A 12,533-nucleotide genomic window follows, 5' to 3' on the forward strand; every position below is an offset into this window, starting at 1 on the left:
AACAGTTAACAGATCCGAACCACCTGGCTTCTACAAGGAAACACCCAACCCCAAATATTCCTTCCATCTTGAAATGCATGCAGTATATGTATCAGGGATCCAGCAAGCGGCTGACCTTCAGAATCACTTGGGGTTGCATTTTTTTTAATAGGTACATGTCAGAGGGCTTTTTGCTGGATGGAGCGGGTGTTCGCATTGCACTCTTTCTATGCTAACGTGTTGGTGTGAGCTCAAATGAATCTGTGAGACAGCTGGTCTAAACAGATGCCTTAGGGGCCATTGGTAGATGATAGCAGTCCACTGTAAGCAGGCGTGCATAGTTGCTTTAAAAAGTAAGGGTAAGAAAGTTGGCACTTAAAATCTCTTGCTCGTCTCCAAAATGCTTGATTGATAAAAGCCCAAATTGTAATCCAGACTTGGTTTAGGAAGCTTGTCTCATTTGAATAGTTCTTGGAGAGTGATTTGGGGCTTTAACGGAATTCTTAGTCCCCCCCGTAAGCAGTTCCCAAGATTCTTGGGGGGGAAGCCAAGCTACTTAAAGTGGTATAAATTTTTTGCAGTACTCCACTCTGCCTCTTTGATCACAGTATTGCTTCTTGTATTACTGCTTTACATATGGAGGTCTGTGCTTCCATTGAAGGTGTTGAATTTGTAACGTGAGAATAATCTTTGAAATATCTTTTTGGCCTAAACTGTACTTCCGGAACCCCCTCCGTGTTTCCAGTTTCAAAGGCACATGTTCACTGGGATCGAACAGAGAATTGGATGAGTGTTCTCACATTACAAAACATGGCATTCCTGCATTGGCTAGCTCAGTGATTCCTAACCATTTTTTACTCGCATACCCCTTGGCAACCTATTTCCCTAAAATTGTTCCCCCATATTAGCAAGCTCCATTAGGTCATTTTTTTCATGTACCTTCAAATAAGAACATAAGAACATAAGAACTAGCCTGCTGGATCAGACCAGAGTCCATCTAGTCCAGCATTCTGCTACTCTCAGTGGCCCACCAGGTGCCTTTGGGAGCTCACCTGCAGGATGTGAAAGCAATGGCCGCCTGCTGCTGCTGCTGCTCCTGAGCACCTGGTCTGTTGAGGCATTTGCAATCTGAGATCAAGGAGGATCAAGATTGGTAGCCATAGATTGACTTCTCCTCCATAAATCTGTCCAAGCCCTTTTTAAAGCTATCCAGGTTAGTGGCCATCACCACCTCCTGTGGCAGCATATTCCAAACACCAATCACACGTTGCGTGAAGAAGTGTTTCCTTTTATTAGTCCTAATTCTTCCCCCCAGCATTTTCAATGAATGCCCCCTGGTTCTAGTATTGTGAGAAAGAGAGAAAAATTTATCTCTGTCAACATTTTCTACCCTATGCATAATTTTATAGATTTCAATCATATCCCCCCTCAGACGTCTCCTCTCCAAACTAAAGAGTCCCAAATGCTGCAGCCTCTCCTCATAAGAAAGGTGCTCCAATCCTTCAATCATCCTTGTTGCCCTTCTCTGCACTTTTTCTATCTCTTCGATATCCTTTTTGAGATGTGGCGACCAGAACTGAACACAGTACTCCAAGTGCGGTCGCACCACTGCTTTATATAAGGCCATGACAATCCTTGCAGTTTTATTATCAACTCCTTTCCTAATTATCCCCAGCATAGAGTTTGCCTTTTTCACAGCTGCCATGCATTGAGTTGACATTCCCATGGAACTATCAACTAAGACGCCCAAATCCCTTTCCTGGTCTGTGACTGATAGCACTGACCCCTGTAGCGTGTATGTGAAGTTTGGATTTTTTGCCCCTATGTGCATCACTTTACATTTAGCTACATTGAACTGCATTTGCCATTTCTGAGCCCACTCACCTAATTTATCAAGGTCCGCTTGGAGCTCTTCGCAATCCTTTGTGGTTCTTACCACCCTACATAATTTGGTATCATCTGCAAACTTGGCCACCACACTACCCACCCCTACTTCCAGGTCATTTACGAATAAGTTAAAGAGCACTGGTCCCAAAACAGATCCTTGGGGGACACCACTCCTGACATCTCTCCATTGTGAGAACTTCCCATTTATACCCACCCTTTGTTTCCTGTTCCTCAACCAGTTTTTAATCCATAGGAGGACTTCCCTTCTGGTGTGCTCTGGTGTGTATGTGTACCCCAGGTTGGAAACCACTGGGCTGTCTCAGTGAAAGCCAATGTGGTGTAGTGGTTAAGAGCAGGTGGATTCTAATCTGGAGAACCAGGTTTGATTCCCCACTCCTCCACTTGAGTGGCAGAGGTTTATCTGATGAACCAGATGTGTTTCTGCATGGCTATGTTCCTGCTGGGTGGCCTTGGGCTAGTCACAGTTCTTTGGAACTCTCTCAGCCCCGCCTACCTCACAAGGGGTCTGTTGTGGGGAGAGGAAGGGAAAGGAGCTTGTAAGCCACCTTGAGTCTCCTTACAGGAGAGAAAGATGGGGTATGAATCCAAACTCTTCTTCTCATACAATGAATTCACACATGAAATTGCCTTAGGCTGAAAGACCCGTGTGGTCCATCACAGTACGTATTGTCTACTCAGACTGGAAGCTGCTCTTGAGGATCTGAGGCAGAGGCCTGTTCACATTACCTACTGTCTGGACTTGTTAACTGGAGCTGCTGGGGGTTGAACCTCAGGCCGTCTGCATGCCAAGCCAATGCTCTATCACTGAGCCACGGCCCCTGCCCAGATTTTCACATTCCAATTAAAATTATTCTCCCATTATACAACGTTGGCCTTCAGAGGGCGTTTCCCCACTCTCGTCAATCCCCCCTATGCTGCACGCTGCTCTCAGCGCGCGGCATCCCTGGCGCGCGCCTGGCCATTTTCTCTTTTTTTCTCCTTGTCCTGGGGCTGCTGATTGGTGGAGGCTGTTGAAGCTGCTGATTGGTGGGGCTCCTGAGGGGTGGGGGCTTTTCAAATTTTTAAATCTTTTCAGTTAGTCTCTGGAACCAGCGGGGCTGCAGCCAAAAAGGCTCTGGCTCTAGTTGAAGACAGCTGGACATATCAGAAAACACATAACACATTTCTGCTGCCAGCACAGACAAGTGAATTCTTAAACTCCCAAAAAAGGGATCTCTGCAGTTCATACATCTTACCTTGGAACTAGCTGTGTTCATTGTTTATTCTGACCAGATGTCTTCAGTCACATGTTGGTCCAATATCTTTAGCACTGCAACGTGGACTGCAATTCCTGGGGGTCAATTCACATTGCAGAAGTGTAGCCGAGCTACACAGTGAATAGGCCCACAAGGTGCATCCACACTTGGATTGGACCATTTAAGACTGCTGTTTAGAGGATGGCATGTATATCTGTTTCCCCCAAGTGAGATGTTCCCTGAAATGTTAGTGTGTCAGGCAAAAGAGTTCTAACCTTAGTGTTTCCCGGCCATTCTAGTTTGATGTGCTGAGAATGGACTTTACCTTCTTACGGAGGATCATTCAACTATTTACCCTCTCCGTGGTGCCTCAAAGTGAGAGCCCAGACAGGTCTTCGCTGATCATGTGTTTCAGCTCCCGAGTTTTATTTTGCATGCAGGCTGAGTGGATCTGTGCCCAGGTTAGCGCATGATTAAATTGCTTGTTCACCGACGAGTGGTTGAGTCTCAAACGTGTACATGCTGGCGGCACAATCAAATCAGAACTTAACTACGCACTGTTCTCTGCACAGATTTACTTGGCCTGCTTCTCAACATAGTAGTGTGGTCCTGAGGATGAGTCCCAGGTGTGTGTTGATGTGTCACCAAGGAGAAACCAGCAACAGGGATTGTGTTTTTAATAAAGATTATCAACACATGTTCTATGCTTGGGACAGGCTGAGAAAGGCATTGATGAAAAGAGGCAGTCATAGCCAGAAGTACAATATAAAACCCCTTGCTTTGCACCAAAGTTCACGCCTCAGTTTCCCACGAGGTCTTGTTTCTGCAGGGCTAGCACATGTATGAATGGGCAGCTTAGCGCAGCGTCGAGAAACAGAGATCATATAATGGTGGGACGCGCTGAGATAGGCTTCTTTTTGTTACCACAGAAGGCTTATACGGAGGACGAGCTCAATGCCAAACTGACCAGGCGAGTGCAAAAAGCTGCTCGACGTCAAGCCAAGCAGGAGGAGCTGAAGAGGTTGCACAGGGCTCAGGTACTGCCATACATTTTCTTCCATTCTCCCGGGAAATACCTTCTGCAGTGTACACTGGAAAAGCTTGTCATGTTCTTGTCTATGTTGATCAGGCTGTACAGACCTGTGTTGTGTTTTGATCCTGATGATTCAGGGTTTTTTTCCCTTAATTAAATATTTATTTGCTACAATGCAAAGATTTGCATAATGAAAAAGAATGTGCATAATAAGTACAAGGCCAACGTGTCTGCCTGAACCATAAAAACCTTGGGAATGAATGACTTCTCCCGTTTTGCTGCATCTTCCGTTCTCTGCCCAGCCCTCAACTGTAATGAGCCTAACCCAGAAGTATTCTCTGCTTTGTTGGTTGGCCGTTATTTTCACCAGTGTGTAGGTCTTTTTTACTCTCATCAGCCGGTTATGAATGTTTGGACAATTTTGGGGTTTCCAATTACTAGAAGACCAGCCTGGCACTGATGTTTTAGCACAGTTAATTGGATCTTTCACACTCGTTTTATGGTGAGATACGTGTACACGTGATCTGCGAGCAGAGATCCTGCAACATGAGAAGCCGGAGTTTTTTTTAATTTGGAGCATTCACTTGAAGTGGACCACACGCTATGGAATTCAGTCATACTTTGCCGGGGGGGGGGGTCTTCACTTCCTCCACCTGTTTCTAAACTTGAGTTGAACAGGATTCCTCTGTTTCTGCCTGCCTTTCCTAGCCCTAACCTATAGTGCTCGACAGCAGGAATGATTCTCTCATAGTTGCTAAGAGTGCCACACTTGTAAAAGTCATGTGAAAGGAAGTTTTCAAACAGTAGCAGGTGCCAGGAGAAAGTGACACGTGTGTGCACATTTCTTCCTTAAACTGATCTTACTAAACCACAGGTGTCAAACTCGCGGCCCTCCAGATATTATGGACTATAGTTCCCATCATCCCCTGCCAGCATCATGCTGGCAGGGGATGATGGGAACTGTAGTCCATAACATCTGGAGGGCCGCGAGTTTGACACCTGTGTACTAAACGAAAGAGTGCAGGGGCTTTCTTGGAATTAGCACTCTACCAGTTGGACATCTGTAGAGAATCAACATCTATGCTCATTTCTGTGCTTCTGCTTCCACAGATTATCCAGCGGCAGCTGGAGCAGGTAGAAGAGAAGCAGAGGCAGCTAGAAGAGAGAGGAGTTGCTGTGGAGAAGGCCCTTCGGGGTGAAGCAGGTACCTTCCAATATGTTGTGTTTTTCTGCTTATTATATTTCGCCGCAAAAGTTGTGTGTTATCTATAAACCAGGCCCCATCCGAGCCACAGGTATTTTTTTTGATTGATCAGCATGTTCATTAAAATTCACTATCCTCTTTATCGTCCCTTGAGCCCCTCTTGCCTACGAAAACATTTTGCGGCAGGTTTCTCTCAGCGCAAATTAGTTTGCTCTGCAAGTCTCTCTTGCTGATTCAGCTCCAGAGCAAAATTTTGCCTGGTTATTAGCTGCATCTTTGCAGCAGGTTGTGGCGCAGCTCAGAACTGACGTGAATCTGCTGATATTTGTTTAGATAATAAAATGGCAGGGACACCCCCCCGGCTTTACCAGGATCTCAAAGGGGTGTATGAGTTTGATATGCCGTGTGATTGTATTCGTTTTGCTGTGAATCAACATTAGCACCTTCACAAGGGACCATCACAGAACAGCTCCAGCGAGGACCGCGCGGTCTCTGTGCAGCTCTACGTAACCACAGTCCTCTCTCCAAGATATGCAGAACAGATGTTTGATCAGAGGTCATCTCTTGCCATGAGCTATGTACCCTGGATGGCTGGATTTAATCAGTGGTGTTTGGAATTAATGCAGATGAAGAGGATTCCAGAGGCATTAGACATTTCGTCACACCCGGGGCCTCTGCTGAACTTACATGGCACTCCGGTGCCTGGTTCTCCTCCTTTTTTTACTCTAAGCCCTGTTGAAGTTTGCCAGGGGAATGGATGTCAGCACACTTGTTTCCCCGCCTTTTCCCCATTTTGGTAGCTGTCATTGGTGGGGGAAATCCGCAGCATGGTGACATCACATCCACACTGGGTTTTGTAAGATAAGAACTAGGCTCCAGGTGCATTTTTGTTGGCAGTCTCATGTCTGCCACAACATCTAATTTGCTCTAATCCATCTGGGAGAAGAACACAACTTAAATAATGTTTTGCTACTGACATTCCCAAAAGCCTCTCCTTCCTCTAGACTAGGGCAGGGGTCTGCAACCTGTGGCTCTGCAGATGTTCATGGACTACAGTTCCCATCAGCCCCTGCCACCATGGCTGATGGGAATTGTAGTCCATGAACATCTGGAGAGTCACAGGTTGCAGACCCCTGCTCTAGGGGTGAATAAAGGACACAGAAGGTATGACTGTCTTGCAGTCCTCGGTATATTTTGATGCATATAGGGCAAGTTAATTCAGCCTCTATTATTCAGAAGAAGCTATAAGGGCTTTTTTCCATATGAACTGCCTTCAAGTTGGGAAGCATAATGTGAAGAAAGTAGCTTCCCTATATGGCTTAAAATAACTTTTTATGCTTTTATTTGATAGTTGGTGTGACACACTTCGGACTTTCCTGTGGGGACTGAGTAGGATTATCAGCAGCAGTCAATATTTCCTCATTGCTGTTTGCAGTATCAGTTCATTTAGAACAAATAATATTATGTGCATAACAGTACACTTAAAGTTGCAGTGTATTCAGTTCCTTTCCATTTATTTCATACCTTGTCCCAAGTCCCCTGGCAGGTTATATCCTGTCTCAAGTCACGTGTAGCAACATCAGAATCAGTACTGAATGAATTGAATGCAGACCCCTTTCTTGCCATGGGATGACAAACGTCACCCCCAGAGATGCCTTTTAAAAATGCAGCAAAGGCCCAATCCTGATCAGCCTCACACCACAGCAAACTGGCACGCTCTTGTTTCCCCACCCACGCACCTTATCAAGTGCTGAAATGGATGCATCCTCACACCATGGTTGTTTCAGCATTGGAAAAGATGGGTGGGGGGGAACAAGCATCCCACAAGCAATGCTCTGATCAGGATAGGACTCTTGTGACATTACATGACTTTAAAATGGCAGCATTATCCTGGTGGTCGCCACATCTGCTGTGGCCCTTAGAGAAGGCTTTACTGCTTATGGAAAGATGTTGAGACCTTGACAACTTTTATTGAGCAAGAGCTGCATAAATGTGAAGCCGCCCAGAGTAAGGTATGCTCGACAAAGAAAGTGATCTCAGCTGAAGTTGAAGACTTCTGTGAGAAGAAAAAGCTGGGCAGAACTTGACCCATTTGAGGTTTAGAGCTCACAACCGATACCATCTCGTTTAATGTGTTTGTGTTCTTGGTGACCCATCATTGTTTGGGTTATGCAGCAAAAAGGAAATTAGTATTCTTCAGGTCAGGATATATTGGAGCTGAACAATATCAGTATTACTAGTTTCCCAAGTTCCAAATACTGATATGGTATTCATATCTAGTCACACACACACACACACCGCCCGGTTTCTGATATTTTGGGCTCCATTATTTTCCATGGGGAATTTCCCAGGGGGCTAGGAGGTGTTTTTAAGATACTGGCATCAAAATTGCAGGGGAACTGCTGATACCGGTCCTTTAAGTAGCCCCCAAATTTAATGTCAGTTGGACCAAGTGGTTCAGTTCTATGGGCCCCTGAACAAGGTACCCCAGCTGTTGTTTCTTGTGAAGAGGGGAAAATGCAAAACCCAAGAATCTCTCCAGGAATTATATTGGAAGCTATTGCTAAACCTTGCCTATGTAAAACTGAAGAATCTGAACCTATATAAAATGCAAGAACTCACAAAAACCCACAAACCTGACACAAACCAACTCCAGCAAAGAGAGAATGTTTATAGAACAAGAACACTTGAAACTGACAGATACTTACATAGAGCAAACTGGCAGGCCAATACCAAGCCCTGGGAGACACAGAAACATGGGGTGGTGGGGGGTGGTGGTGGTGGTAGGAAACAGGTCTGGGAGATATTCCCATTTTATCCTGAATGTTTCTGAGATTTTTTGGAACCCCTTTTTCGGTATCTCGAAAATCGAGGACTTATTTGAGAGACCATAATGTATTTTTGGACTGGAAGTATCCAAAAGGCACATCACTAATGCTTGTCAAAGACATGTCCCTTTTCAAGGAAAACCTCTCTAAAAGGAAACCCCCTCTAAGGCTAAAACAGATGTTAACATTTTCCAGACAGTGAGGGTTAACCACCCTATCAGCTGACTGTCCAAACGTACTTTTTTTCTTCATATCTGATAGTAGGTTCTGCTTAAAGTGGTTTTGGGAGGATTTCTGAGAACGGTAATTCATACTTGAAGAAAAAGAACCAGCTTTCTCGGAAGAGAGAGAGTCCAGTTGGCATTGTGGCTACTCAATCACAAGTGTGCTATGATGTTGCTGGAGCCAGTTAACACATACCCCAGCCTGATTCCCAGAACACATTTGCATTGAAGGCATTTTTAAACAACTTTTTCAGTGAGGTGAAGGATGAACAAAGGCGCGTACTGACACATACATGTATCTTTTAAGTAACAATATGCAAGGCTACCCATTCCCTTGCCCAGCTGCCTACTGCCATTTAAACAGCATTTCCTTGTTGTTGTTTTAATAAACGATGCTTTAGAGTTCATTCTCCTTCTCTAGAATGAGAACAAACAATTTCTGAAACTTCCTTTTTTTTTTTAAAGGCAAAGTTCCCGGTCTCTTTTTCAAATCTTTCCGGAGAGATAAGAGAATATAGAGAAGCTCTTCCCTATCTCAAAAGGAACAGGGGAGTATCTCTCTGGAAAAGTTTTCCTCTGTCACTAGGGTGTTGTGGATTTTCCGGGTTGTGTGGCCGTGTTCCAGTAGCATTTTCTCCTGACATTTCACCTGCATCTGAGGCTGGCATCTTCATGATCTAGTTGTCATCTTCATGCCAGCCACAAATGCAGGCGAAACGTCAGGAGAAAATGCTACTGGAACACGGCCACACAACTCGGAAAACCCACAACACTTTAGTGATTCTCTCTGTGAAAGCCTTTGACAATACAGTTTCCTCTGTCAGATGTTCTGCGGTAGTGGGAGTTAAATAGAACGGTTGTTAAATCTGTATTCATCCATGGACAAATCTTTCTCGATCTTGCCAACCAATTAATACGTTGTCATCATTTGCGCCTTGGCCTCCTTATTTCTCTTCCTGGTTCTCGCTGTCCCTCCCCAGCATCTTTGTAAGTGATGCCACCTGAGATTGAAGAGCTTTACATACATTTGGGGGCTCTTTCCTCAGCGGTAGCATCTTGGCAAGCCCAAGATAATTAGGGGTGTCTATAGATAACTTATTTTTTGATGTGGAAAAGTCCAGGGTTGGGGTGGGGAGACTTGGATTTTTCTCCATGGGCCTTGTAGTCAGTCCTGCTTTTGAGTATTGGGATTGTCTTTGAAGTCAAGGTTGAGAGTTCCTAAACATGTGATACTATTGAGGAATCTTCAGATTTCAGGCAAAAGAAGCACGTGAAAATCTAAGATTCCATCTTGCAGAGGCAATATGATTCTGTCCTAAACCCAGACAATTTCTCATTAGATTCCTGAAATCCTCAGTAGTACTGGCAGTCTTTTACTCATTCATTCATACCATTTATTTCATAACCTTCTACAAAAAAATACTGTGGATGGCTTATGATAAAATGTAAACGATGAATGCAACGGTCATCTGGATTACTTTAACTTGCTCTACACTGGCCTGCCCTCGAGACTGCTCCGGAAATTACCACTAGTCCAGAATACAGTGGTGAAGGTCCTTACTAGGTCCTCGGTAAGAGCGCATATTTGGCCAGTGCTCCACCAACTGCGCTGCACTGGCTACCTATTGAATTCTGGGTCTTGTTCAAGGCTTTGGTATTAACCTGTAAGGCCTTTTATAGTCTTGGATAATTGTATATATGGGCCTGCATTTCCCCATATTGCCCCTAGAGGGCGCTTTGCTCTGCCGCTAGTAACCTTCTGATAGTTCCTGGCCCCAAGAATGTCTGGCTGACCTCAACCAGAGGCAGGGCTTTTTCAACCCTGGTCCTGACCTGGTGGCACTCTCTGTCAGCTGAGACCAGGAAGAAGGCTTCAAACTTGACCGCGTAGAGTGGTAGAATGCAGACCAATGTATGTAGATAAAGTGAGATGATGTTAACAGTGGGGTAAAGGAACAGCCCATCCATTACTATCCTTTCTCTCAAAGTGATCCCTCTTCAATTGCTGACAGTGGGTTTAATGTGACTTGGAAGCTAAGATCATCTCACCAAAGACTATTTTCGGCAGGTATATTGTGTTCCACTTTCAGATATTCTGTAACTTGGAGCCAGTACACATGTCTCTCCTACCCCATATGGTTAGGGTGAAATAAACATTGTGCGCACATCTCGTGGTGGTGTATGCACAGTGCACGTGCATTTTGCCCTACAATGTGGTGTTGCATACTTACAGGAAGTATTCTTGTGTGCGAAACACAGTTCTGCACTACAATTTTGTTGGGCTTATTTTGTGATAAGCAAATGTACTGTAATTAGGGAGGAAATCTGTGCGGAAATTTTTCCGCACATTTTGGAACTTAAAGCAGAGCCTCTGTGACTCATCCCGTGGTAGTCAAAACGTTGGTGGTGGAAAATGCAATCACGTCTCAAATGACTTGTGGAGACCCCAGAGGGTTTTCAAGGCAAGCGGTGAGAGAGGCAGTTTGCCATTGCCTGCCTCTGTCTGGCAACTCTGGAGTTCCTTTGTAATTTCCCATCGAAGAATTAACCAGACCAGCCCTGCTTAGCTTCTGAGATCTAATGAGATCCAGCTAACCTGGGCTGACCAGCTCAAGATAATAACAACCTTACCCATAAACTAAATAATAACTTCCTTCCCTTCAAGGGTACCTTAGAAATCAACCAGCTGCATTGCAGTTCTTTACTTTGTCTTATAGCAGGTCCAGTTCTGTCCCAAGTGAAAGCTTGTGGCATCAAACCAACCTCTCATTCATTTCTGCTTTCAAGAAAATCAGAGTCCATTTGCTCAGACCAGTCGTCGTACCTCCCAGTCGTCATGCAGATGCCAAAAAATTGTATCAATTGACAGTTTTCCTTCATCCCGTTTTAAGAGCCCACACCTTATAAAGCTAAAATGGCTTTGAATAGATCCATGCTGGAAGTCCTTTTGTGAAATCCGTTTTTGACCACACTTCAGAAGACCTGGGTCTTCGGTGTACATTTTTCTCAAACTTAGGGACTGAACCTGAAGTCTTATGTGTGCCCTCCATGTGTCTTCTTTTTCAGACATTTCATAGCCTAGTAAACAACATCCCTGCGTGTTCTGTGCCTAAAAGGACCAGGGCCCGGTTGCCATACGCATTCATATACTCTGACCATCGCATTCTTATTGGAAGTATTTTCTCTTATCCCCAAATAGAAACTCTTTTCAGAACTATTCTTAGCTTTCAGGAGCAAGAAGACACACGATGCCTGTGAACCAGGGGAACATTTCCAGGGATGAAAAGATTTCCGCTTGTGTGACTTCCTTGCCTCTCCTGCAGGGTATTTGGGGCTGCAGTTGAAGGGGAGAGGCAAGAAGGTCAGGAATCCTTCTGTCAGTGAAAATGTTCCATTGGTTCCGACCCTATCATATCCCTTAGTTTTGAGGCTCAAACCTGCCCATATTGCCCTTGCCCGAGTATGTTTTCTCTTTTTACCAAAATGTGTCTATATAATTCCAAAATGGCAAAATGTAATAGAAAATGCAACCAATTATGATGATTACAAAATACACAAATCAACCTTTGGGTTAGGAGCTATAGTGATTGTTTTTGGAAGTTACGCTGCTCTACATGTTATGAATTTGTTCTGGATTTTCTGGTTTCCAGATTAACCAGTGCAAGGTTGTTCATGATCGAAACAGGAACATGGCCGGCATTGTAAATTCCAGCTTGTAAACTGTTTTACAGAATTGCCACATTGACATTATACACAGTATCTTCTTGGAAATTCTTATTTGTGGCCATATTATGATATAACCTTGTATTTTTTGTAATCATAATATATTTTTTTCTATTACATTTTTGCAATTTTTGAATGGTGTCCACACACACACAGCGTTTGTTATTTGGATGTTTCTGTAACCATTTTTCAGCCCTCTGAAATTTTCTACCCCGTGTTCTTGTCGTTTAGTCGTTTTCTCACCTCTTTTTTGCTTTCTCTACTTGACAGACACCTACTGCTTGTGCGTTCAGCACACACTTGCTAGTTCCACCTTTGCCTCCACAGCAGGCTGATCTTGTAACCTTATCTACTTTAAAAAAATGAACCTGGGAATGTATATAAAAGAATAACTGTGGG

General features: G+C 44.3%; 1 protein-coding gene across 1 annotated transcript in view; it reads left to right on the plus strand.

The window, feature by feature from the left end:
• Nucleotides 1-12,533, plus strand: part of MICAL3 (microtubule associated monooxygenase, calponin and LIM domain containing 3) — a 220,536-nt gene that overhangs the window by 193,274 nt on the left and 14,729 nt on the right. Inside the window, 2 exon segments of the mRNA XM_048502423.1 lie at nucleotides 4,052-4,159; nucleotides 5,266-5,359. Of these exon segments, the coding sequence (XP_048358380.1) occupies nucleotides 4,052-4,159; nucleotides 5,266-5,359 (202 nt within the window).

This window comes from Sphaerodactylus townsendi, linkage group LG06, assembly GCF_021028975.2.
Source record: "Sphaerodactylus townsendi isolate TG3544 linkage group LG06, MPM_Stown_v2.3, whole genome shotgun sequence".
Lineage (NCBI taxonomy): Eukaryota > Metazoa > Chordata > Lepidosauria > Squamata > Sphaerodactylidae > Sphaerodactylus > Sphaerodactylus townsendi.